The sequence below is a fragment of the Myotis lucifugus genome, unplaced genomic scaffold (genome assembly GCF_000147115.1).
Source record: "Myotis lucifugus unplaced genomic scaffold, Myoluc2.0 scaffold_311, whole genome shotgun sequence".
Taxonomy (NCBI): Eukaryota; Metazoa; Chordata; class Mammalia; order Chiroptera; family Vespertilionidae; genus Myotis; species Myotis lucifugus.
In genome coordinates this window covers 330,603-358,351 of record NW_005871359.1, presented here as the reverse complement: position 1 = coordinate 358,351, position 27,749 = coordinate 330,603, and the positions used below count along the sequence as shown (strand labels likewise).

Sequence of the window (27,749 nt, the reverse complement as noted above, 5' to 3'; positions counted from 1 at the left end):
ACGGTGGAGGAGAGCGGGCGCCTTCCTCCTCAGTGTGTATAGTCTGACCGAGTGGCTCCACCGTTCATGATATTGGTCTGCGACCCTCTAAATTTGGGGGGTGTCCCCCCCCACAGGGCACGATGTCTACAGTGGACATGACATTTGAGGAGGAGGAGCAGCTTCTGCAGCTGAAGGTGAAGTGTCTGAACAACCTGGCAGCCTCGCAGCTGAAGCTAGACCACTACCGGGCCGCGCTGCGTTCCTGTAGCCTCGTGCTTGAGCACCAGCCTGACAACATCAAGGCGCTCTTCCGCAAGGGCAAGGTGGGCCATGGGTGGTGGGCCATAGGCCACAGGTGCAGGTGGCAGGCTGGCTCCCTGAACCCAGACCAGTGGGACTGGTTCTGAATCCAGGATTTGAAAAGGGCAGATAAACTAAGGCCCACACAGGTGCAGAGGTATGACTTGAGTCACAGCAATTCATTGACTGAGGCCAGACGTGAACCCAAGCCTTAGGCTCCCACACATTTCCCTGTGGCCCAATGGTGACTGCTCATTGCATACAATCCTCCATGGCTCCCTTCTTCTTCAGAACAAAAGCCGAGTTCTTTTTTTTTTTTTTTTTTTAATATATTTTTTATTGATTTCAGAGAGGAAGGGAGAGGGAAATAGAAACATCAATGATGAGAGAGAATTATTGATCGGCTGCCTCCTGCACACCCCCTACTGGGGGTTGAGCCCACAACCCAGACATGTGCCCTTGACTGGAATCAAACCTGGGACTCTTCAGTCTGCAGGCCGATGCTCTACCCACTGAGTCACACTGGCTAGGTCCAAAAGCCGAGTTCTTATTGCAGCCCTTGGGGCTTTGAGCCATCTGATCTTCCTTCTGCTGGCACCTTCCACCTCACCTCTTGCTTCTCTCCATCCTGTTCAGCCTCATTACCCAATGCCAGGGGTCCTCAAACTACGGCCCGCGGGCCACATGCAAATACAAATATTGTATTTGTTTCCGTTTTGTTTTTTTACTTCAAAATAAGATATGTGCAGTATGCATAGGAATTTGTTCATAGTTTTTTTTTAAACTATAGTCCGGCCCTCCAACGGTCTGAGGGACAGTGAACTGGCCCCTGTTTAAAAAGTTTGTGGACCCCTGCCCAATGCCTTTGCACAGGTAATTCCCTCTGCCTGAGACATTCCTACTGCAGGTACCCCCATGGCTGTTCCCTTGCCCTCTTAAGATCTTTGCTCTGATGTCACCTCTTTGGGAAGCCCTCCCTGCTGCCCCCCCCCCCCCACACCCTGCCTGTCTTCATATTTACCACGTTGCCATCAGCACATGGAGGGGTCAAACCTCTTGTCTATCTCCTCTGCTAGGAGGTGGAGATTTCATCTGTCTCACTCACTGCTAAATCTCTAACCCTGCAAAGAGGGCTAGGCACACAGTAGGTGCTGGTGGAACATAGGAGAGAATTTGGCCTGCATGGACTTTACTGTAATTGCTTTTGTCTCCATCTGTTCATTCTCACAGCAACCTTGGATGGGGAAGAACAGGGATTTTTCAGCACCTTTTAGCAGTTAGCTGAGAAAACTGAGGTGCAAGCAAGCATTGGGCCACCTAGCATGTTTGTGAGAGACCTGAGCAGGGCCTCCCTCCAGGTGGCATTTTTTTTTTTTAAATATATTTTATTCTTTACAGAGAGGAAGGGAGAGAGAGAGAGAGTTAGAAACATCGATGACAGAGAAACATCGATCAGCTGCCTCCTGCACATTTCCTACCGGGGATGTGCCCGCAACCCAGGTACATGCCCTTGACCAGAATTGAACCCGGGACCTTTCAGTCCACAGGCCAACGCTCTATCCACTGAGCCATACCGGTTTTGGCAAGGTGGCATTTTTTTTTTATTTTTAAATATATTTATTGATTTCTTACAGAGAGGAAGGGAGAGGGATAGAGAGTTAGAAACATCGATGAGAGAGAAACATCGATCAGCTGCCTCCTGCACATCTCCCACTGGGGATGTGTCCGCAACCCAGGTACATGCCCTTGACCGGAATCGAACCCGGGACCTTTCAGTCCGCGGGCCGACGCTCTATCCACTGAGCCAAACCGGTTTTGGCAAGGTGGCATTTTTTTAAGCACTTGCTATGTGTAGAGTTTTTCATAGAAATGTGGAGAAGATGATGTTATTGTAATTTTTCAGGGGTTTATAATCCTCTTGGTGGCCATGGGATTGTCTGCTCATGTAGATCACACGTTTAGATTTGCTGGTTGGAGGTGACAAACTCACTGGAACAGATTTGAGCAAAAGGAGGACTTGATTTGTGACACAGTCAAGTCCCTTGTGGCTGGGTTCAGGCAGGGTTGGATCCAGGCATTGGCAATGTTGTGGGAATACTGTGTCTGTTGTGCGATGCCCTCTCAGGTTGGCTCCTCTCTTGGGAGCAACCAAGATGCTCCCTCTTGTCCCCCAAAAGCTGCAGGCTTGCATCCTTGCCACTTAACAACCAGCTTCCCAGTGGCATTAGCATATTTCAGGCTGGATCTCATTGGCTGGCTTGAGTCACATGCTGGTTCTGAATCATCGCTTTGGAAATGTCCAGTCCAGGTGGTGAGGGCGGAGTAGATGAAGAGGGTGACCAGGTCTCCTGTACAGGCCAAGACAGACACTCAGGAAAGGAGAAGGTTAGGGGACAACACTGAATTCAGCAGGGGTGCTCTTAGAGTCTGAGGGTTCAGGAGCATAGCATGGGGTAACTGGACCCCTGGGGATAGATTTGGGACTTGTCAGGGTGGTCAGGAACCTGGCAGAGTAGGGTTTCATGAAAGAAAGCATGGCCTAGGGCAGTGATGGTGAACCTATTACACGCGTGTCAGAGGTGACATGCGAACTCATTTTTTTGGTTGATTTTTCTTTGTTAAATGGCATTTAAATATATAAAATAAATATCAAAAATATAAGTCTTTGTTTTACTATGGTTGCAAATATCAAATAATTTCTATATGTGACACAGCACCAGAGTTAAGTTAGGGTTTTTCAAAATGCTGACATGCCGAGCTCAAAAGGTTCGCTATCACTGGCCTAGGGAGATCAGGGCACGAGATGGACGACAGAGAGGACCGCCCTGAGGACGCCCTGCCCCACGAAGGGCCAGAAGCCGGGCACCCGAGGGCGGGGTATGGGTGCTGCGGCATGGAACACGTCAACCCGCGTGAGGGTCTGCCGCGCGTCAGCCGTGTGGTCGGGGGCAAGCTGCTTCCCCTGCTTCAGTTTCCCCTTCTGCCAGTGGGGCTCCAGAGGCGCGAGCAAGTACAGAGCATCCAGGGTCCCAGTGCCGGTCCGCAAAACAGACAAGATCCCTGCTTTCGGGGCGGAAGGCAGTAGCCAATAGGCAATCAATTTTTTTATTTTGAAAAAAATGTCAAACCAACGAGTTGAATATACAAAGGGACGCTCGTCTACGGAGACTCAGCAGATGTCACCTTTCCTCTCCGTGTATGTGTGTACCCCCCACCCCCCGACTCCCCCTGAAGGATGAATTAGCTGCGGTGATACCTCCCACCTAAACACATCAGTACCCATCTCCTAAAAACAAGGGCCTTCTATATGACTGAAATAAAATGGCACGCTCTGGAAATTACCGTCAATGCAAAAAAAAAGAAAAAAGAAAAAAGAAAGCATGGCCTAGTATGGGTCCAGAGTGATGCCACCTACTTTCTCTCACAGGTGCTGGCCCAGCAAGGGGAGTACAGCGAGGCCATACCCATCCTGAGGGCAGCCCTGAAGCTGGAACCTTCCAACAAGGTGAGAACAACAGAGGTGCTTTGGGAACTTGCCCTATGGCTTGTCTGGGAAGTCCCTTCTGTCATCTGCCCTTTGTCCTTTTTAAAAAAATATATTTTTTTGTTGATTTTTAGAGAGGAAGAGTAGAGATAGACACATCAATGAGAGAGAAACATCACTGATGAGCTGCCTCTTGCACACCCCTTACTGGGGATCTAGCACGCAATCTGAGCATGTCCCCGAGCCAAGAATCAAACCGGTGACCTCTTGGTTCCTCGGTCAGTGCTCAATTGCTGAGCCACACCAGCTGGGCCATTTACCATTCTTGCTGTGGCTTTTCCTGTTGTGTTTCTACCTGGGAAGGGGCGGTGGCTGAAGGGCCCCAGCCAGCGTGCTGAGACCCTTATGACCCCTACATAGGCTCATCCTGAACATGGGTCCCAGAAGCCAAGGGTGCTATCAGCGTGGCCAGTGCCAATGTCCCAGCTTTTCTCCCAGAACCTTGTGCTCTGCTCCGACCACGGGCTCCCTAGAGGCATGGAGATGGCAGTCCCCAGTTTGCTGACACCCAGAGATGGAACCCTTGTGTTCCAGTGGTCCCAATCCCAGAGTGACCCAGGGCACCAGAAGGGCACAGTGCCAGTGATGGTGGCCACATTGGCTGCTGCTGCCACATGCTCTTAACCCAACCACCACTCACTTCTCCCAGACGATCCACGCGGAGCTCTCGAAGCTAGTGAAAAAGCACGCGGCCCAGCGGAGCACAGAGACCGCCCTGTACCGGAAAATGCTGGGCAACCCCAGCCGGCTGCCTGCTAAGTGTCCTGGCAAGGGTGCCTGGGTGAGCTGGGGTTGGTGGCAGGGAGGCTTCTTGTGGAAGGGCAGAGTAGACTACGTAAAGAGAGTGTCTTCATCTTGCAAACATTGATGTCCTTGTCACCTGGGCTGTGCTGGACCATAGTGGGGACACAGGCCCTAGTCCCATGTGACCTGGGTCAAAGCAGAAGGTGGAATACAACATGTAGGATTTGGGGTGGGGAGTGATGGCTCTTCCAGAGGGGAAGGGGAGGTTTCCCAGAGGAGGTGAAATTTAGCTTGAGTTTTGATGCACATGTAGGAGTTTGCCAGGAGGCAGGAAATACATGTTTAGGCAGTGAAAGGCCTGTGTGGGTATTGTTGGTACCTGAGGCCCAAGATATCAGTCTTGACTGCCCTCCAGCCATCTCCTCCCTCCCCTTTATCTACAGTCCATCCCATGGAAGTGGCTGTTTGGAGCAACTGCTGTTGCCCTGGGGGGCGTGGCTCTCTCTGTGGTCATCGCTGCCAGGAACTGACTGCCAGGTGGCTGCTACCCCTTCTGAACACCGTGGACCCCACCCCGCGCTCCCTAACTCTCCCAGGCTCCCTGTCCACTACCCTTTCTGGCCTAGCCCCCTCCTCTGGGGCAGGGACAGTGAGGTTTGAGGGTTGCATGGCCCAGTGAGCAGGAGGGACTGAGGCCCTACAGGAGGAAATGAGGCAGGGCCCAGGCCCCATGTCCAGCCGGGAAGGAGGGGGCCCTTATTCCTCCAGACCCAATTCCTATCCTCCCACTCCCCCCTGGGTTAGGTCTCAACAGGGGCCTGCCTCAGTTTCTCCTTCCCAAGGCCTCAGGGCAGCCCTTTCCCCATCCAGTTCCTGTACAATTGCCAGCCCCTCCTGCCTAGCCTGCTGCCCTCTATCTAGGCTCCACCCAACCCCCCAAGTGAAATAAAGCCTCCCATCCTGCATTCCGCCTGCTTTCACTGCCACTTAGGGCTGGGCCAGAGCTGTGGGCGTGGGGAGGATTGGGTCTCCTCTTGGGCCACAGCAGACCTGTGTTACTGGGTACTGGGGTGATGTGATGTGCCTAGAGTGCCCAGGAGTTCACACTCCCTATGCCTATTACCTAGTCCTGCCTTGTTTCTGTTAACTAAAAACAGGGACCTGGATGGGACCTAATTGGGTGCTTCTTTGAGACCAATAATGGAGGGGTCTGTAGTACAGTGAGCTGACAGCAGCATAGTCAATATTAGGGCTAGAGATTCTACAGTGAGCTTGCTAGGTAGAGGATGTGTCAAGGGGCTACTCCAAAGAGATGTACTGGCTTTCAATTTCTTGGGTGACCTAGTTCTTAGAGACTTTTGGATAATATACCAATGCTTGGTGATTCCGCTGTTGTCCCTGGGGTCCTGCTGGGAGGCTCTGGGGTAGTGAGTATAAAGTGGAGAAATGCTTGTTACCAAGCAGTGCAGCCCATGGTTGCAGTGTTGCTAATTCTTTTACTTCTCCAAGCCTCAGTTTCCTCATCTAGCTGATGGGTGCAAACCACTGTATCCATCCCCGAAGGCAGTCATGGATGCCAAGCATTGAGCACAGATCCTCAGCAGTTCATGGACAAGGGAGCAAATGAATGGTAGTGCTGGCCTAGAACTAACAAGATCACTTGGGCAGGGACATACAGAAGGTCCCTGAACATCACCTTCCTCTCACCTCAAAATCTTCATCCTGTGACTACCATCTGTAATTAAAGGGAGAAAGCAAACTACTCCAGAGCTCTCCACAGGTCAGGAGCCCAGCAGGAGCTTTCCTGGACAAGCTAGCACTTGTCTTCAGCCTTGTTTCCCCATCTGTGCAATGAGAGCTGGATAAAATGTCAGTTTCTATGGAATACAGTCTGGCAGTTCTTTGAAAAGTTAAACAGAATTGCCAAATGACCTAGCAATTTCACTCCTAGGTATAGACCCAAGAGAAGGGAAAACATCTATCCACACAAAAACTTCTACGTGAATGCTCACAGCAGCTCTATTCATAATAGTGAAAAAGTGGAAACAACCCAAATGTCATCAACAGATAATAAACAAAATGGTCAATCCACACAATGGATTATTACTTGGCCATAAAGAGGAATGAAGCACGATACAGGCTGCAACATGGATGAAGCTCAAAAACAATGCCGAGAGAAGCCTGACACATAAGGTCACATGTATAATTCTATGGATAGGAAATATCCAGAATTAGCAAATCCATAGGTACAGAAAGTAGATTAGTGCTTGCCAGGGGCTGGGGAGGGGGCAGTGGGGAGTGTCTTGGTATGGAGTTTACTTTTTGGGTGATTAAAGTGATAGTGGCTGCGCAGAATTGTAAATATACTAAGTGCCACTGAATTTTACACTTTAAATGGATTAATTTTGTAACATGTAAAACGTTTTTTTAAAAATGGGGGAGCTGGACAACCATATGTCAGGGCTCATGGGGATCATTTGGGCAGGGACCTACAGAAGGTCCCTGAACTTCACCTTCCTCTCACCTCAAAATTTTATCCCTTAAAAGATTTTATCTCTTATCATGAACGAAGTGCACCGGCTCTCCTAATCCCTTAGAGCCCTAAGGGTAAGGGTGGAGATCTAATCCTATCCACCCACCTTACACCCTACTTGTCCAACCCAGCGTTCAACGCGCGCTGGTTTGCATGGCCACGCCCACCCACCCGACCAGCTGCTGGATCCGCCCTCCACGTGTTTTGCGCCGGCCCCGCCCCCTCCACTCTCATTAAGACTCATCAGAAGCCAAACAGACCTCATAAATAATACATCACATCAGTGGCTGGTGGGGCGGGACTTCGACGCGCCTGGTTGAGTCAAACTTATGAATAATATATTTATGAGCGGGGCCTGGACTTACGCGCGTGTCGGGGCGGAGTCTAGGAGCGGAAGTGCGCCCCTGAGGTGGGCCACCCAGCCTTCATAAATATGCAGAACGTCGGGGCGGTGACTTATGGGCTTCGTGACGGCTGCAGGGGGCGTGGCCAGCCGCGTCTCATGAATAATGCAGCACGTCGGCCGGCCGTGTGGCGTCGTCGGTAAACTTCGCTGGATCCGAAGAGGGCGTGGGCAGCGCTTCATGAATAATGCAGCACGTCAGCAGGCGGCGGGGCGGGGCGTGGCCGGCGCGCCCGCTCTGGAGCCGGGAAGGGGGGCCGGGTAGCAATGGTCGCAAGATGGCGGCACTGAAGGAGGATCAGAGCTACGGGCTGTCGTGCGGGCGGGTGAGCGACAGCAGCAAGGTGTCCGTGTTTCACGTGAAGCTCACCGACAGTGCCCTGAGAGCCTTTGAGACCTACCGCGCCAGCCAGGTGAGCGGTGTGGCCGTCGGGGACGTCGGGGTGCAGGCCGGCCTCGCGTGCCCCTCGCCCGGCGTCCGGGCCTCGGGGCGCGGGGTCCGGCGTTCGGGGTGCTGTTTGTGGACCCATTGGCCGGCAGGGTGCGAGAATCACGTTCCTCCTTGGTCCCGGGAGGCGACACTGGCGATAGGCCCAGGCCGGCGGAGGGGCCGGAACTCGCGCGCCTGACCCAGGGGGGCGTTTGTGTGGCACCTGGAGGCGTCCGGGACCCTTCCCTGTCCGCCCAGAACTTATCTGTTCACCTGGCCGGGGGAGAGCGGTGGGGGTGGGGCTGCGGCTTCTCCGTCAGAGTCCTCACTAGGATGGGTCAGAGGCACCTGTGGGGTCCCGTTCCGTTTGTGTGGGGGCGCCGTCTTTGAGTCTTTCCAGTGAGGCCGCTGGAGTTAGGATCACTCTGGGTTCTTGGGAAGCGGGATTTGGGTAGATATTGATAGTTTTTCTGAAACTACCCCCTCTCCGCTCCCCTTCCCCCAGGTGATCCTGTTTCTTTAGACCTCCTTCCGAGAGTGGAAGTGTTTGTGGGGAGCAAGCTGTGTATGTGGGCTGGGAGCCGGTGGTGGACACCTGGGAGGGGGCTCCGGCCGCCGCACCTGGCTGCTGGCTTTGAACTTCTCAGGGGTCCATTTGGGCCCATCTGGGGAAGTTCAAGATGTTTCAGTTCTGCCACCTGGCCTGGCGCAGGGGGTGGGGAAGAGGCTGCTGTGCACCCTCTTTCAGGCCTGACTTCGGGGCACAGCTGGGACTGTGGTCAGACCTGCTTCTTCCCATTTCTGTTTGTGTCATGGCACTCAGTCTGTGTGAGGACAGAAGTGGCAGGTGCCCAGCGATCAGGTCCTGCGGGGAGGTGGTTTAGGAGCTCTGTGCCTCCTGCCTGGAAAGTGGGGGCTTGTAGTCAGAAGTGGCGGAGGAGGCCCCCGTCGGTGTGTGTGCTTGTGTGTGTGTGTGTGTGCGCTTGTGTATACCAGAGGTGAGGGGGCCTTGGGCGGGTGTGTGGAGAGACTAACTAGGAAGGAATGTGGCTTTCTTCCTGCCCGGGACTTGTTCAGCACCATTAGCTGAACTGGGAATTTCTTCCCCTGTTCTTTCCCAGGTGCCCACCCTTCCCGTGCTTTTTCCCACCTCTTTGGGCAACTTTCTTCCTGTTCTGATGGCTCAGTTTCCCCTTAATAGTTGGGGGAACCTGATCTTTTTTGTAAGAGCGAATTCTCATTTTGTCAGAAAGATTCCTCAAGGTGAGGCTGAGGCACTCCTTTGGGGAGGAGGAGGAGGAGGAGCAGGAGGAGGTAGGGGCACAGTGGTTGGCCTGAGCCTCCCTTCCCTGCAGAATTCCGTCCTGAGTGACTTGTCCTGCAGGAAGGCAGACTTCCTAGAGGCAGCTGTGGGAGAGCTCATGAGTCATGTAATAAGGTGAACTTGGTACCTGGTCACTTTGGGTTAGGAGCCCCGCCTTCCCTGTCATGCTGCCCTTGCCGGATCCATGGGTCCTCCGGAAGGCCTGCCTGTGCGTTCACCTCATGCTGTCACGCAGCTATTTTTAATTTAGGGTGTTGGTTACATCCCCTAACTAAAGCTAGATCTTCCTCATGTGAGGGTGAAGGTAACTGCAGACTCGGGCAGGTTCCACATGGAGCCCAGCTGTGTACCTTAGAGTCCGTCGCTAGGAGGGACTCCCTCAAAGAGCTTCTTCAAGCCATCCTGGCCAACTTGGCTGCCTGGGCTAAAATTCGGGGGACCCAAACCTGTGTTTTTCTCAGAAGCTGTCTGGAAATTTAAGTGACTTGGCAATTTTTGTATTGAATCATACCCATTGGGCAATGTGCTAGACTGGCTAAAATGAGAGCGACCCAGGTGCTCTTGGTGCTTTTGGGAGCTGGACATGGGGAAGGCGACTTGAAGAACTTGTTTGTGTGACCAGAACAGTGTATTGGTTATTAACAAAACCTTAGGTGCACAGCTTTGTTAATAGTGTCTAGCGTTTCCTGTTCTCTCGTGCTGTGGTTAAATGGTTTGCCAATGGCAATTTGTGGAGAGGATTTTTGTTTTTACTTTTTAATTGTGAAGAGGCTTGTACAAATTCAGAAGTGGCAGGGGACTGACAGGAACTTCCTGTAATCCTAGCTGTTGGAGCAGCTCCCGTAGAAGTCCCTGAAATTTCTCTCTCCAGCGGGATCTGAACTCTGAGCTGCCTTTGTGCAGACCTAGTGGCCTGCCTGGAATTTGGTGGAGGGTGAAGATGTGGTAATACACGCAGCCACCAGCCATCCAGACTTGGGGCTTTGTGCAGTTTCTCCTTGAATATAAAAATTCGAGTGAGTCCTGAAGGAGCTACTCACGTGGATCTCCTTTTTTGCTGTGATGGGTTACTTCTGGGAGCTGAATCTCACCTCTGCTTGTGTGAGGTCTTGGAGCAGTGCCTGACCCTTGCCAGTCCAGATCCTTCTCCTCACAGCTCTGAGGATCCCAGCACCTGGCCCTCTCTGAGCTCCAAATCCTCCTTCTCTTGGGGCTGTGGGGATCCTTTGGCACATATGTGCCCCTCAGCATATCCCTGACCTCTCATGTACACTTGGTGCCTCTACCCAGAGCCAGTCCCTGCCTGGAGGTTAGAGCAGAGCCCTGGAGACAGGGGGCCTGAGCTCTTACATCCACCTGCATCTGACTGAGCACCTGGTCTGTATAGGGCCTGCCTGGAATTTGGTGGAGGTGAAGATGTGGTAATACACGCAGCCACCAGCCATCCAGATTTGGGGCTTCTCCTTGAATATAAAAATTCAAGTGAGTCCTGAAGGAGCTACTCCTGTGGATCTCCTTTTTTGCTGTGATGGGTTACTTCTGGGAGAGAAGACTGAGGAAGTGTGGACACAATCCACGGCTGAGGAGCTGGGCATTCACAAGTGACCAAGGCATACCCCTAGTGCCAGGAGCTGACATTCTAGAGCAGTGGTTCTCAACCTTGGCTGCACATTAGAATCACCTGAGAATCTTTTTAAAATCCTGATTTCTCGGCCTCATCCTCTGGAAATTCTGTTTCTTTGTTATGGGGTGAGGCCACAACATTAGTAACAAAGAAACAATTTCTGGAGGATGAGGCCCAGAAATCAGGATTTTAAAAAGATTCCCAGGTGATTCTAATGTGCAGCCAAGGTTGAGAACCACTGTTCTAGAGGCAAGAGACATAATGAACAGGGCAGCACAGAAATCAACACGAAGAACTTGTTAGTGGTCAGTGTCAGGAAGGAAGTAAAATGGGGCAACATGATGGCATAGGGACAGGTGATGTGAAAGGGTGGTGATTGAGAGTGGCGCTTCTAGGAGATGCCACAGCTGAGGTCTGCTGGGTGAGGGGTCCAGGAAAGCTAGGTGCACAGGTCTTGAGACATAAGGGGCTGGGGAGGCCATGGGGGGGAGGGTGGCCCAGTAAGCTGTAGAGGGTGGCTGCAGGACTTTGTCCTCGGGAAGGGGGAAGTACAGGAGGTCTGCAGTGAATACCCCTGGACTGTTCTGGAGCTGTGCTGGGTGCTGCTCGCTGCTGCTCAGGGAGCGGCTGCGTGGATGTCAGCCCGGCACCGGTGGCAGGAGGAGCCTTAATTTAGCTTCTGTTCCCCTCCCACAGTAAGGCTCTGGGAGGCAGGCTTGGCTCCCCTTTCTGGGGGGTGCCCCACTTGGCCCTATCAGGGGAGCTTCTTGCTAGCCTTGTCTGCTTTACAGATGGCCCACCTTTAGGACTAGGTGGCACTGCCCCTCCTGGTTGTGGGCCAGGCCCCTGTAAACCACTTTGTTCTTCACAACACTGGCAGGAGGGCTAGCTTACTGTTCCCACTGTGCTTTGGGGGCAGTTGGGCTCTGAGAAGCGTTGTTGCATGCCCGAGGTCACTCAGACTGTCCTCACTGGCCCAGGTTCCCACTCAAGTTGGGAGGGATCTTGAGTCACTGGGACACAGCTATGAAAGGGAGTCACATGGTGGTCTAGAGTCCTAGTTAAAATGCCAGTGTTTCAGGCTCCTGTGAGTGTTGGTAACATGAGTGGCCCTGCAAATGCCTGAGGTTGCTGTCGGTCTATCTTGTGCCCCCTCCCCTAAGAAAGCCTGAAGATGAAAGTAACCGGTCCCGAGCTGTACACATTACTTCCTCTGGTCCCATCAGCCCTGTGGTGGAGTGGTGAAGAAAAGGGTGGAGACTCTGGGAGGTGGAGTCACCGGAAGGAATCTCCCAAAGGCGGAATCAGAATACCCCCTCTGAAGGGTTGTGCTGGGTCCTGTGGGTGGGGAGCCATAAGGGTTCAGTTTGCTTGTGTGTTTCAAGGTGGGCACTGGATGGTTTTGGGTGGAGTGAGTCCCTCTCAGAATGCTTATGTCTCATAGATGCTGGAGAGGGGGAGCATTCTGGGCACCGGGTGAGTGTTGGTGGTTTCTGCTGGAGGCTGTAAGGCTCTGTGAGGAGCCCGCCTGCCTGCCATCACAACCCTTGACTAGCCTTCTAGCTGCATGCAGATCTCCAAGGGGATTGTGTGTAAACAGCAGGCTGCTCTCTGAAACCCACCCTCTGTTGACTCATCTTCAAGGCCAGAGTTCATAACCCTTGAGGCAGTTTTGACATCACTCCAGGATTGTGACATCCCTGATGAATACTTGAAAAACAAGGCCACTTCTCTCTGTATGCGGGGCTCTGGGCTGGAGCAGACCCTGTTTGGGGAATCCGCTTCTCTGTGGCAGGAGCCCTGTCCCTTTGGCCTGGCAAGGCCCAGCTGGCATTCCATGCTGTGCCTTTGGGGTTTGGCCTCCCCTGTCCTTGGTTTTTAGGGCCTCACTCCCCACTCTCTCTGCCTTTATCACTTTCTTCTTGGTTTGAGCTGCACAGCCAGAAGATCTCATCTCCAGTGATATGTGGCTGCTCTTCGGTCACCCTAGAGCACAAAGGAACACTTTTTAAAAACATACAGTGGGGCCTTGACTTATGAGTTTAATTCGTTCCGAGACCGAGCTCGTTAAGGAGCTCATTAACTCAAATTACTCTATCAACTCAATGCAAAAAATCGGCAGAGAGACAGCTGGTATCTCAAAAAACTCGTTAGTTGGGACACTCGTAAGTCAAGGCCCCACTGTATATACTTTTTAAAAAAAATTGATTTCAGAGAGGAAAGGAGAGGGAGAGAGAGATAGAAACATCAATGATGAGAGAGAATCATTGATCGGATGCCTCCTGGATCGGATTGTGCACAATCCCTAAAGTGAGGAGTGAGTCCGCAACCGGGCATGTATCCTGACCTAGAATCTGGGAATCGAACCATGACCTCCTGGTTCATAGGTCGACACTCAACCACTGAGCCACGCCAGCTGAGCACAAAGGAACGTTTTTGAGAATAACCCCCCCCCCCCCAAAACAAGTGAGTGATATGGACAGCCATGTCTTGTGGTTGTTTTGTCACTTTACATTTTTTTTAAAAAATATATTTTATTGACTTTTTACAGAGAGGAAGGGAGAGAGATAGAGAGTTAGAAACATCGATCAGCTGCCTCCTGCACACTCCCTACTGGGGATGTGCCCGAAACCAAGGTACATGCCCTTGACCGGAATCAAACCTGCGACCCTTGAGTCCGAAGGCCGACGCTCTATCCACTGAGCCAAACCGGTCAGGGCTGTCACTTTACATTTTAATAAAGAAGCTGGTGTCCACATTAACTGTCCAGAGGGGAGCTCTCCTGTCCCCACACCAAGTAGCTGCATGGAGTCTGAGGCTAATTATATTCTTGGGCCTGGTCCTTCCAGGCCATGGCTGAGTCACCTGGTCAGGGGGCATGTTTGTGACTTGCCACAGCCCCTCTTGGAAAGGGAGTCCCACATGTTTGTAAAGTTCATGGGTTCACCAAACCCCTGTTTAAAAGTGACACATGTAGCAAGTTGATTTTTAAAAAAAAAATAAATTGATTTGAGAGAGAGAGAGGGAGGGAGGGAGGGAAAGGAAAGGAAAGGAAAAAGGGAGGAGAGTAGAGAGAGATACCAATATGGTGTTCCACTTATTTATGTACTAGGTGTACCGTTTAGTAATGGCAGAATATGTAATCAAAGAAAACACGATAATTTCAAGAGAAACATCAAAATTGCTTTATTCAAAGTAATGTCCATCGCTAGCTACACATTTCCCCATCTTTCAGGTAATTTGTGGATACCATCCCAATAGAACTTTTCTTGTTTTGAGGCAAACCATTCAGAGACTCAATTTTTTCACTTCTTACGTTTTGAAGTGCTGCTCAGAAAGCGAGTGTGCCATCGATTGGATCAAGTGGTAATCTGAAGGAGCAAGATCTGGTGAATACGGGGGGGTGGGTTAATACTTCTCAGGCAAGATCTTTTAACGTGTCTTTAACTGGTTTTGAAGTGTGTGATGGTGCGTCATCATGAAGCAAAATTACTTTGCCATGTCTTCTGGCACATTCTGGTTGTTTCATGATCAAAGCGTGGTTCACATTGGTTATTTGTTGTCGGTAGCGATCAGTATTAACGGTTTCACCTGATTTTAGAAGCTCATAATACACCACACCTTCCTGATCCCACAAAACAAGAGCATTGTCTTCTTTCCGAAGTGATTTGGCCTTGCAGTCGATGTTGATGGTTGACTTGGATCAACCCATGATTTTGTGCATTTGGGATTCTCAAAATAAATCCACTTTTCATCACCAGTCATAATTCGATGCAAAAAAGACTTTCTTTCGTGCCGTTGAAGGAATATTTTACTGATGACTTTTCGGTTTTCCATTTGTCTTTCGTTCAATTGATGTGGCACCCATTTTCCTTCCTTTAACCCCTAGAGTGCCGGGGAGCGCGATTGCGCTCCTCCTGTCTTTCGCCAAAAGTGCCGGGAGCGCTATGGGCAATTTTTTTTTTCTACTAGTGTTTTATAATACTATCAGCAAACAATATATGTCAAAGATGAAAACAAATGTAGTAAAGGTTTCCTTAAGTTTTTGAATATTTAACTTCATTTACTTGCGATTCATAATTTTTTTCCTAAACTGCTGTAAAATCAGCAAAAATGCCTTGGCAATTTTAGCATAGTTCCTAGGATATTGGTTGGCACTCAAAGGGTTAAAATCTTTCCCATTGCTTGTAAGCGGTCGGAAATTGTTTGCTGAGCAATCTTTCTGTAAGTTGTTTTTGAGTTTCACACGCATCTCATCCAATAATGCTTGTAATTGTTGGTCTTCAAACTTTTTCGGTTGACCTGGACGTTCTTTGTCTTTCACATCCAAATATCACTTTTAAAGTGTTTAAACCAGTGTTCACAAGTATCTTGAGATGGAGCATGTTCACTATAAGCTTCTGGAAGTCTATGATAACTTTTTCTTCAAAATAAAGTAATGAATTAAAACTTCCCGCAAATGCTATTTTTTTGGCATGAAATTCGACATTTAAAAAAAATATATATTTTATTGATTTTTTACAGCGAGGAAGGGAGAGGGATAGAGAGTTAGAAACATCGATGAGGGAGGAACATCGATCAGCTGACTCCTGCACACCCCCCACTGGGGATATGCCCTCGACCAAGGTACATGCCCCTGACCGGAATCGAACCCGGGACCCCTCGATCCGCAGGCCGACGCTCTATCCACTGAGCCAAACTGGTCAGGGCGAAATTCGACATTTTTAAGCGTAAAAATATCTATGATGTTAACACCTTCAGCAAATTTGACATATGAAGTTTTGAAGCTTGCTGTCAATACAACATAATATACATATCAAATCGCATATATATCAACATATGTGTAACTCCATCTATTGAAAAAATCCACATTATTAACTGGTACACTTAGTATTCATTGGTTGATTCTAGTATGTGCCCTGACTGGGGATTGAACCTGTAACTTTGGCATATTGCGACGACACTCTAACCAACTGAGTTACTATGTCAGGGATTTATTTCTTGTTACTATAAAAGCAGTATAGCTTAGTGTAGAAAACTGGCATAATAACTAAATACTCTATTCCCATGGCTACTGTTGGCCCTTGGTACCTTGCTATGTCTTGTGTCCAGGCACTGTCTTACTACACTGGTGTACTTGTATAATCTATAATAATAAAAGTGTAATATGCTAATTAGACCGAACGTCCTTCCTGATGACCTTCTGGACGAAGCTGGGGCTGCCAGGGAAGCCAGGGAAGCCTGGGTCCCGGGTGCCTGCCAGCGGCCGGAGGGAAGCCCTGGTCCCAGGTGCCAGAGGAAAGCCAGTGCCGGCACCTGGGGGAAGGAAGGCCTACTCTTGCACAAATTTCGTGCATCGGGCCTCTAGTCTATATATATAAAAGGTTAATATGCAGAGTGTTTCCTTGGGAGTTCAACTGGGAGACCAGGAGTTTGATCGTTTGCTATGATGTGCGCTGACCACCAGGGGGCAGTGCAGAATGAAGGAAGGCCCCGGCAGGCAGCTGGAAGGCCCTTCTTGGCCCTGCCAGCCAGGCCTAGGGATCCTACCTGTGCATGAATTTCGTGCACTGGGCCTCTAGTCTTAGATATCACTTCTTCCCTGACACTGTGTAAGCTCTATTTTTTATTACAGTGGTAAGCTTTACTCTTTAGTGGTTAAGTCTTTGCAGTGTGGACCCTAATAGGTTATCCTCCAGCACTGCATTGATCCTAGACTTCCTTGTTGCACAGAGCCGTGTCCCTGTCCTGAGTGCTGTGCAGAGGCGCTGATGTGTGGTGAGGGGCACCGCTGTGTCCTTGTGCATCCTGAATGGAGTAGGAGGCTGCAGGTGTTGCAATCAAGGCCTGGGAGAGACGGGTTCTGGCCTTTGGGGGTGAATGGTCAGAGAGGGCAGGCCTAGAGGCAGGGAGACCTGTGCTGGGGCAGTGTTGAGGGCCAGGCAAGGAGTCAGGTATGGGAAGGATGTGGGTTGCCCCCTGTGCCTGGTTCGGGTGGGGAGGGACATTGTTAATCTTTCCTGATTCTGGCTGTGGCATAAATGCCATCACACACTGGGCTTTATGGTCATGCCTAAGCTGGGTGTTTGAGAGTTAGGATGACACACAGGGTTCTGGAGTCACCCTTGGCTGAAGGGAAGGCTATTGTGGCCAGGAGAGCTAATACGAGTCTGTGGCAGGTGGGCACCATTGGCACTGACATCGCTGCTCCGGAGCCACATCTTTCTGGGTTGCCACCTTGTCCCAGGGCATGGATGCCATCAGGTTCTTGCCAGTGTCCTGATAGTGCAGTTTGAAGGTGGTTTTGAACAGATGTGGCAGCGGTGGGAGCCAGCAGCCTTCCTTTTATAAAGAAAATACATTTTTATTGATCTTTAGAGAGAGAGGAAGTGAGAGGAATAGAGAGAGAAACATCGATAGGCTGCCTCCTGTACAACCGCTACTGGGGATTGAGCCTGCAACCCCACTATGTGCCCTGACCAGGAATTGAACCAGTGACCTCTTGGTTCATGGGTTGATGCTCAACCACTGAGCCACACCAGCCAGGCCCAGCAGCCTTTCTTATTCTGATTCTTGGATTGTATTCTTTGTTTGGGACAATTGGATGCCAGGTTTTCCTTATTGCACTAGTCTTGGTCAATAGGTGCTGGACAGTAGGTGCTAGGGGAGCCATAGCCAGGCCTGGATGGAGGTGTTGCATCCTGTGACAGTGCCTGGGGGCAGCAGCAACCTGAATCAACCTCAACAGGCAGTCCTCGTGGTGGTCAGACCACCTTGGACAGCTCTGCCTTTGAGAAATTAATGAGCCACAGTGATGGAGGGCCAAGGTTAATCCTCCACAATTCATCATTGGTGTTTCCTTAGTTCTTCCGAGGACTGAGGCTTGGTGCAAAGAGCCTTTCCTGAGGATGTGCCCTGTACCTATCCCAGGCTTGTTTGTGTGTGGTGGGGGGTTGGTGGTGGGTGGGGTGGGGTTAGCTTTTCTCCTTGATGCCACGTCCAGCTTAGATACTCAGGGTAAATGTCCTGGTAAGGACGCATCTCCCCGAAGGATGCCACACACTGGAGTCTGGTTGTCGGGCTGCAGCCACTTCTGCTCATAGCCTGGGGAATGGGCCATTGGCTCTCTTCCTGAGGCTCAGTTACCATGGGTTGAAGCAGTCCTTGCTATTGCAGTGGTCTCTCAGGTCAGATCAATGAGAGGTCTGGACGCTGACTGCTCTTGCCCCTGTGTCCTGCAAATAAGAAAGTGCAGTTTTTCAGAACTTAGAGTATCTGTTCCTGTGCCTCTGTTGTTAAGGATTTCTTTTTTAAATAAAGAAATGGCTTTCCCCAGTTTAAAAAAAAGTTTTATATATATATATATATTTAAATATATTTTATTGATTTTTTTACAGAGAGGAAGGGAGAGGGATAGAGAGTCAGAAATATCGATGAGAGAGAAACATCGATCAGCTGCCTCCTGCACACCCCCTACTGGGGATGTGCCCGCAACCAAGGTACATGCCCTTGACCGGAATCGAACCTGGGACCCTTCAGTCCACAGGCTGACGCTCTATCCACTGAGCCAAACCGGTCAGGGCAAGTTATATTTTTTATTGATTGATTTTAGAGAGACAGAGAGGAAGGGAGGGAGGGAGGAAGGAAGGAAGGAAGGGGAACATTGATTTGTTGTTCCACTTATTTATGCATTCATTGGTTGATTCTTTTTTGTTGTTGTTGTATTTTTTTGTTGTTGTTGTTAATCCTCACTGGAGGACTTTTTTTTCATTGATTTTAGAGAAAATGGAAGGGGGTGGAGAGGAGAGAGAAACATCACTGTGAGAGAGCCACATCAATTGGTTGCTTCCCCAGTGCACCTCAACTGGGGTGGGGAACCTGCAACTCAGGTATGTGTCCTTGACCAGAATTGAACCCCCAACCCATTGGTTTGCGAGCCAGTGCTCTAACCACTTAGCCATGTTGACCAGGGTTATTGGTTGATTCTTAAATATATATATATATATATATATATATATATATATATGTTTATATGTGTGTATATATACACACACACACACACACACACACACACACACACAGTGGTGACAACCAACAGGTGAGGATACTGGGAGAAACATTAATCATGAGAGAGAATCATTGATGAGCTGCCTCCTGCAGGCCCCCTACTGGGAACCAAGCCTGCAGCCCGGATATATGCTCTGACTGGAACCAAACTGTGACCCCCCCTGGCTCATAGGTCGACACTCAACCATTGAGCCACACTGGCCAGGCTGGTTGATTCTTGTATGTGCCCTGACCAGGGATCAAACTCAAACCCTTGTATTGAGATAATGCTCTAACCAACTGAACTACCTGGCCAGGACTTTTCCTCAGTTCCTTTAGCAGCTTTCCTCCTGAAGCCCACCCACTGTATTGGAGAGAGCTGGGCCCCCCAGTGCACCCCCTCCTCTATTCCTCCAGCAGTCTTGGGGGCAGTGATGATGGAGTGGGCAGCGGACAGGGTTTGGAAGTGCTGGCTAAGTTTCTGGAGACATGTCCTGCCAGGTCTGGGGTGACTGCTGAGCCCACTGGGCTGGTGGCCATTGCTGAGGGAATGTGAAGAATCAGGCCTGGAGTCTAGGGTGAAGTGGCTCCTCTCTGCCGTCACGTTAAGCTCCAGCCTGTGGATATTAGGGAATCACAGGGCAGCCTGGAAGAGCCAGACCCCTCCACTTAGGAATGCTCTTCCTCGGGATTTGAGGTGGGGGTTCTGTGTCCTCCATCATCCAGCTTGGGCCAGGGGGCCTAGGCAAAGGAATCACGGGAATGATGGGCCTAAGGAGTCCTGGCCCACTTCTTCCCTCACCTGGATACAGACTAACTTGGCATTTACTGATGGGCGTCTGCAGGTCAGACCTCACTCTGCAGTCCCCATGCCCCTGTGAGGGAAGTCAACCGAGGGCACAGTGGTGGCAACCAACAGGCGATGACACCAGAAGGAAGAAACTCAGCTTCCTGAGGGCAGGAGGTGCCTTTAGGAAACAGGGCAAACCAGAAGGAGCCAAGATTGGCGATGTCTGCCTGAGATCTGAGAGTGGCACTGGAGGGAGGCCCATTGGCAGGGCAGCCAGAGAACATGAAGGTAAGGGGCGCCAGGGCAGGAAGTTGAGGTTAATTCTTGCAAAGAAGCTCAATTTAGCGGCAGTGGCTGCTCTGATTTGTTCAGTGTAGATGGCTCCAGCCCCTTCCTAGGTTCACTGTGGGGGGCTCGACTCCACCTCGATTTCACTCCACTGGGGGCTCCATTCTATGACTGGTGAAGATCAGGGAAGCCTTGGGAGTGCAAAGATTAATCAGCAAGAGTCATTACCTGGGATCTCTGAGAGCATTAAAAAAAATTGTTTTTAATTGTAATAAACTACATATAACAAAATTTATTATCTTAATTATTTTAAAATGTACAATTCAGTGGCATTAAATACATTTATATCATCCATCTTCAGAACTTGTTCGCCTTCCCAAACTGAAACTCTGTTCCCATTAAACACTAACTCCTATCCCCCTTCCCTAGCCCCTGTCACCCACCATTCTGCTTCTCTATTCCATGAATCTGACTACTCTAGGGACCTCATGTAAGTAGAATCATACAGTATTTGTCCTTTTATGACTGGCTTATTTCACTCAAAATGTCCTTAGGGTTCACCCATGTTGTAGCAGGTGTCAGAATTTCCTTCCTGCCCTAGCTGGTTTGGCTCGGTGGATAGAGCGTTGGCCTGTGGACTGAAAGGTCCCAGGTTCAATTCCAGTCAAGGGCACATGTCCGAGTTGCAGGCTCGATCCCCACCCAGTAGGGGGCGTCCAGAAGGCAGCCAATCAATGTTTCTGTCTCTTCCTCTCCCTTCCTCTCTGAAATCAATAAAAATATATTTTTAAAAAAGAATTTTCTACCTTTTTGTGGTTGAATAATCCATCATATGGATGGACCACATTTTGTTTATCTACTTATTTTGTCAGTGGACACGGGTTGCTTACACCTTTTGGCTGCTGTAAATAATCCTACTGTGAATGTAGATGTACAGACATCTCTTTGAGACAGTGCTTTCAGTTCTTTTGGGTATATAACCTGAAGTGGAATGGCTGGATCATATGATCATTCTATGTTTAACTTTTTTGAGGAGCTGCCAGACTGTTTTCCATAGTAACTGCACCATTTTACATTCCCACCAGCAATGCATAAAGGTTCTAACTACTCCACATCCTTGACAACTCTAGTTCTTTTCTGTTTTTATTATGGTAGCCATCCTGATTGGTGTGAACTTGTTCTTAGAGCCTTTAAAATACACTAAGGTGAATGCGACTGTTCAGGAGAGTTAAGGTCTGCAGGGCCTCCAACACCTGTTGGATCATCAGTGGGCTCAGGATTCCCCTGGTTGCAGTTGACCCCAGTTGAATGGGGGCATGGTGGCTCCCACACTTAAGGTGGACTTGGATTGGCTTCATGACCTGCCTGAGGGAAGATTTCGAACAGGTCACCTGGGCGCAGATAACAGGAAGGGCAGGGACAACCGGCTTGGCCCTGCTCTGGATGAGTGGAGATGGCAGTGAGGTACAGGAGCCCAGCCCTAATCAGGTCTGTGGTCTGTAAGATGGGAGTAAGTACCCTGGGTGGCCTAGAGCAGCGGTCGCCAACCTTTCGGACCTCATGGACCACAGCCAATCAATGAGTCAATGAGAGGGAATCATTGATTGGCTGCCTCCTGTACACCCCCTATTGGGGATTGAGCCCCCAACCCGGGCATGTGCCCTTGACCGGAATCGAACCCGGGACCCTTCAGTCTGCAGGCTGACGCTCTATCCACTGAGCCAAACAAGCTAGGGGCCTTTTTCCTTTTTTAAAAGTGATTTTTTTTTTTTTTTGGAAATTCATCTTCCTGTTGTGGACCTTGTGGTTCTACCCATCTGGAGGGGTGGTTTAAGGCAGGGGTACTCAAACTTTTTAAACAGGGGGCCAGTTCACTGTCCCTCAGACCGTTGGAGGGCCGGACTATAGTTTAAAAAAAAACTATGAACAAATTCCTATGCACACTGCACATATCTTATTTTGAAGTAAAAAAACAAAACGGGAACAAATACATTATTTGTATTTGCATGTGGCCCGCGGGCCGTAGTTTGAGGACCCCTGGTTTAAGGGTTCCAACCCAGCATTACAACAAGGAGAATGACTGCTGGCCTAGAGCACCTGTGGGGGGAGCAAGCAGTGGGGGCTGAGAGCTGGGGAAGCAGGGGTGGCATGGGCTTTGCCCTGGGTGTCTCATTTTCCCCAGCTATTATCACCTTCTTACTCTTCCAGTAGCAGGACTTCTGTGTCTCTCCCCCCTCCCCCCAAAAAACACACACAAGACAACAACAACAACAACAGCAACGGTCCAGAGGATGATGGAGGGGGCTGGGCTCCGTCCTGCAGTCACCTGAGGTTAATTAATGGTCAAGAGTTCAGATGGGGCAGAATCTATACTTTGGGTTTAGCTTTCTGTGTCCCCTGTGGATTACAAGGTGACTGGTGTAGAAAATGGGCTTTCTTCCAGGTGGGAATGGCCTGGAAGCCCTGCAGGTCAAGAACTGCCCTTTGGGGGTTACTGGGTAGGCAGGAGCTGTGCCATTGTCCTGGAATTTCCTCTGGCCCTATGGGCAGATGTAGCCCACTTGGCACCTTCAGCAGGGGAGGGTGTGCCTTGCTCCTGTCCTCCTGCCCCTTCCGCTCCTGCACAGGTCTCATACCTGTCTTCAGGCTGTAGTCCAAAGTAGGCTGATTTAAGGGTGGTCGCCCCCTCATGCCATTCTTTCTAGTGGGGGCAGTGCTGCCAGGACCCAGAGGGTTCTGGGTGGCTTCCCTTCTTCCACTGCCTTGAGGAGGGCAAGTGGATTGAGATGTTCCTTTTTCCTTTTTTTTGTTTTTAAATATATTTTTATTGATTTCAGAGAGGAAGGGAGAGGGAGAGATTGAAACATCAATGATGAGAGGGAATCATTGATTGGCTGTCTCCTGTACACCCCCTATTGGGGATTGAGCCCCCAACCTGGGCATGTGCCCTTGACTGGAATCGAACCCGGGACCCTTCAGTCTGCAGGCTGACGCTCTATCCACTGAGCCAAACAAGCTATGGGCCTTTTTCCTTTTTTAAAAGTGATTTTTTTGGGAAAATTCATTTTCCTGTTGTGGACCTTGTGGTTCTACCCATCTGGAGGGGTGGTTTAAGGGTTCCAGCCCAGCATTACAACAAGGAGAATGACCACTGCATCAGGACAGCCTGGCTTGCAGAGGCAAGAGCTGGTGAGCTCAGTGTGATTTCCTTCTTGACGGGGACTTCTTGCCTGTGGCCTCTCTGTGTGTTGCTCTCCAGGTCCTGACAGAGATCCCATGCCTAGTTCCCCTCCTGGCTGCTCTCTTTCCCTACAGGATTAGTGGTAGATCTCACGGGCCTCTTTGCCCCCAAAAGAGCTGAGTCTGCTGTGCTCAGTGTTGCTGCTTTAGTTGTGGGCCCCCCAAACCAAGGCTTTCAGCATGTTCATTGTAGTGCTGGAAGGACAGAATTGGATCAGGATGCTGATGAAGTGGACTGTGCGAAGCATTCTTTTTTTTTTTTAAAGCGGGAAATGTTTCTTTCTTTTTAAATATATTTTATTGATTTTTTTACAGAGAGGAAGGGAGAGGGATAGAGAGTTAGAAACATCGATGAGAGAGAAACATCGATCAGCCGCCTCCTGCACACTCCCCACTGGGGATGTGCCCGCAACCAAGGTACATGCCCTTGACCGGAATTGAACCTGGGACCCTAGAGTCCGCAGGCCGACGCTCTATCCATTGAGCGAAACCGGCCAGGGTGAAGCATTCTTTTGTCAACGTTTAGAGTCTAAAATGAGTCGGTCAACCATGGCTGGAGGGGCAAATCTGGTCCACTGCCTGTGTTTGTAAATAGAGTTTTATTGGGACATCTGTGGCTGCATTTGAGGCCCCTAGGGAGTCTTTGCAACTGACTGGCTCTCAAAGCCTGAGATACTGACTCTCTGGCCCTTTACAGAAATAGCTTACAGTTTGCTGGTCTGGAGTGTTGGGATGAGTGTGGGACATGAGGAGTCAGTGTGTTAGTGGAAGGGGCTGTTCTAGGAACCCCTGGCCCTCATGCAGTGGTGTGTGGCCCCAGGAGCCCTGGCAGGCAACTTGCCATCGCATTGCAGGGTGGGACCGAGACATTTCGCTGGTGGGATGCCTTGACGATGGTGGCTGACCCAGTTCACATGGTCGGCATAGATTCAATTGAACCTCATCTCTGAGGGCACCTACTCTGAGGCTGGCTGGCTGTCTCCCTCCGATTTCATGCAGATGTGAATGCTTCCCGCCCTGTTCAATCCCTTGGGTTTCTCGGAAGCGCTTCTCGGCACTGCGTCAAGGCTGGCATAGCTTCCAGTAGGCCTGCCTTTCTATTTGTGACCTGCTGGTGAACTCTGAAAACAGGGCCAGCATGTAAGTCTCTGCTGGAGCTGGGCGGGCAAACATCTGCCTCTGATTCCAGTCAAGCTGTGGCCCATGTCTCCTAGCCCCTGGCCTCAGCTCCATGGCATACTGCGGGGTCAGGGTCATCTTTCAAGGGGGGATTGTGCCCAGTAAGGATTGGTTGTTCTCATGGTGTCTTTGAACATGCACTTCATGGCATGAGGAATAATTAGATGACGGTGGCTTCAGATGGGGCTCTTATAATGACGACAGTATGCAGCCGGCATCTCCTACTCCCCAGGAGTGAGCGCTCTATGAGCTAGGAGGCTTCATTGAAAAAGCTTCTGGAGCTTTCTCAGCTTGGGATGAGTGCCATCTGTAGATAGATTCTGAATTAGATACCAGTGGCCTGGAAGACATGGGGAAGGGCTTTTCAGGCAGGCCTCCCTGCCAAGGGGCTGCGGTTTCTGGGTTCTGTCTGAAGAAATAGCATGATTTGCTCTTTTTAATCTTTTGATGTTGTCTCTCCCTTTTCAGAATCGGTGGGACTGTTGAACCGCTATAGGTTGGGCAGGGAGATGGGGCGGAAGGGGGTGTGTGTCTCAGTGCTGAGGTTGGGGAACTGTGGGGAGATGTCTGAGGCAGGAGCAGGACTCAGTTAGGAGGAGTGTGTTTCTCCCCTGGTTGCACTATTTTTGGTGTTGGATGCTTGTAGATGTCTGCTTGTTCCAGAGAAATACACTCTGCTCAGAGTGGATCTGGCAAGTGGGATGAGGACAGCCAGCACTGGGTGCCTGTGTCCAGCTTGAGGGACTTGAGAGTAGAGCCACTAACCCGGTGATCTGTGCCAGCAAGTGGAGCTGCGTTAAGAACTATTTTGAAGTGGCTTCTGGCCTAGAGCATAGGATTGATATGAGGCCCTCCCTTCTCTTAGCCCTGACATCTAGCATGTCTTTGGTGACGCTTCCTCCTTGTCTCTGAGCAGGCGAGGTTGATGGCCCCCTTGGGTGAGCCTGGGTGAGAATGGGGCCAATGAACCAGTCTGCCAGTGCCTGGGTGTGCAGGCTCACAGGCTGGCAAAAGAAGTTCGGCTGACACTGTGCTAGGAAGGCATGAAGCTTTGAACCCCTTTCTCCTTGGGTTGAAGGGTGCCCCAGAGCTGTGGTCTGATCCACTTCATCCAGGCATCTTCACATGGCTCCTCCTGCTGCCTCTCCTCTTCCTGGTCTTGGTCTCTCACCTGTGAACTCACTGGGGCCTGGATGCTTTCAGGTGACAGGAATTGCCAAGTGTGATCTGCTGGGCACATCACAGTTCAGCCTTGATGAGTGGCCAATCTGAGTGGATGTGACACCTACCTCCATGCCCTCTTTCAGGGCTCCCGGTGCTATTTCTGGGGCTCAGCATTCAGGAGTAAGCACACCACTTGCTATAGGCATGGGCATCCTTCTGCTATTGTGTGGCTCTGGGGGGGCTAGTGAGTTTAGAGATGCTGTAGGCAAGTCACTAGAGAGAGCAGGGTCCAGGTCTCAAGGTGGCCAAGCTGGAGCTAGTTCTGAGCCAGCCTGAAGACCTGAGAAGGCTGTCCACTGTCTTGCATTCATGTGGCACCCAGGGGGCCTAGACACTGAGGATCCAGATGCCCATCAGTTGTCTCTCTGTGAGGGTAGTAGGCCTTATTGATTCTAAACCCTCACTGGTGTTGACTGCACGTGGGCTGAGCAGCTGCAAAGTGAGGGTAGTGAGGCTAGGGGACTGGCTGAACAGTGGCGCCATCCTCTGGATCTCAGTTTTCCCCTGTGCTGTGTGGGGGTCATTGTTACGTTGTGGGCTCTGTGCCTTCCTTCTTTGTGCACCCTCAGCTGTCCAGGAATATAGTCAAGGCCTGAGGTGACTCTGAATGGTAGGAGTTTGCTCCTCTGTTGGAGCCTTGGGCCAGGGGTCTCCTAGGTATATGCATCACAGACCCCAGACCAGCTGGCTCTTTGAGAGCTCAAGGCTACAGGTCTGTGGGGGCCCTCAGGGCCTGTCAACTGGTATAGGGACTTGGTGGTGTGCAGGGTTTCCCAGAGTGGGTGGGTTCCCACATAAGGAGCATTTCTCATGATAGCCATCAGGACGTGCTAGAGGTGGGGAGTGGGAACACAGCACACACAAGACACCACTGGGCTTTAGCCACGATGATGCCTGGAGTGATGTAACCTGGACAGCTCCATTTGTTTAAAGTTGAGCCTTGAAAACAACAACAAAACAACATAAAAGAAAACGATAGAAGAAAAAAATAAAGTTGGGTCTTATGTTTTTCGTTGTTTCTTATTCATCCATTGATTAACCCTGTGGGTGGTGCTGGGGCGACAGGCTTGACAGGTGGGGTCAGAAGGTTCAGAGTCTGAGCTCTGTAGATTGGCCAATTCTGGAGGGATGAAGGTAGCTGCTTTGAAAATCCATTCCCAGCCCTGAGGATTTTGGAGTCTGTAGCTGCTGCTTCTTCTGCCCCATCACAGATGAATGTGCGAAAAAACACACGTACACAGCAGTTTTATACAGGAGTCCATGAGGAATCCTGAAGTTTGCAGAAAATATAGGGGAAATTCAGAAGAGTGAGCCTCATGTCATTGTTTTCACTCAGGATGTGCCTTCAGAGTTTGTTACCCAGAGAGTCACAAGATTGCATTTAAAAAAACAGAACAGAGTCACATCAGTCAGCCCACGCAGGCAGATCCATCCAGAGAGCCTCCCACCTTCCTCAGCCCTCCACTGCCTGGCCCATCTGCACAGCGACTGGGCTCCCATCAGCCAGGGACTGAAATGCAGCGCCATGTGCCCACTGTTTGCTGGTGCCTCCACCTGAGCAAGGGTCACAGTTGATACAGGCCTGTCCCTCTCCCTCCCCAGGTGCCTTGTCCTTACCTGGGGTGCCCTCTGTCCCCTCCTGACTCACTCCTGTCACGCCCACAACCCACAGAAAGCGCTTTGTCAGCATTGATGGCACTCTGTTTGTGGTCACGGTTCCGGGAAGCCTCTCTGCACCCACAGCCACAGAGCCTGCCCTGTGTTCTTATGGCCATCACCCCAATGTGGCTATGTCTGTTTGCTGGGTTCCCTGCTGTTCTGGAGCCTTCATTTGTCTCTGAGTGTGTGGGTCCTTAATGGGAAGGATTGAGCCTCAGTGACGGGCCACTCTTAGGACCTTCCTGTCCCACAGAACTCAGGTATTTGGTGGCCTAATGTGGGGCTTCTTCCACCTGTTACAAACCCCTTGTCTGGGCCAGCCAGATGGCGGTGCCACTGGGCTATGCTCATTGGCTGTGATGTGTGATTCCTAATTCCTGATCTTGCATCTCCCAGGCTCAAACCACCCTCATGGGATACCGGGGACCCCATTACTCAG

At 50.6% G+C, this 27,749-nt stretch overlaps 2 protein-coding genes across 2 annotated transcripts in view; both read left to right on the top strand.

Annotated features, from left to right (window-relative positions):
- The window catches only part of FKBP8 (FK506 binding protein 8), an 8,624-nt gene extending 3,089 nt beyond the window's left edge, over window positions 1-5,535 (top strand). Inside the window, 4 exon segments of the mRNA XM_014465858.1 lie at window positions 117-305; window positions 3,710-3,787; window positions 4,476-4,607; window positions 5,014-5,535. Coding sequence (XP_014321344.1) covers window positions 117-305; window positions 3,710-3,787; window positions 4,476-4,607; window positions 5,014-5,100 — 486 coding nt within the window. The 3' untranslated portion in view covers window positions 5,101-5,535.
- A 2,052-nt stretch (window positions 5,536-7,587) lies between these two features.
- The window catches only part of LOC102434115, a 69,119-nt gene continuing 48,957 nt past the window's right edge, over window positions 7,588-27,749 (top strand). Inside the window, 1 exon segment of the mRNA XM_023763988.1 lies at window positions 7,588-7,919. Coding sequence (XP_023619756.1) covers window positions 7,695-7,919 — 225 coding nt within the window. The 5' untranslated portion in view covers window positions 7,588-7,694.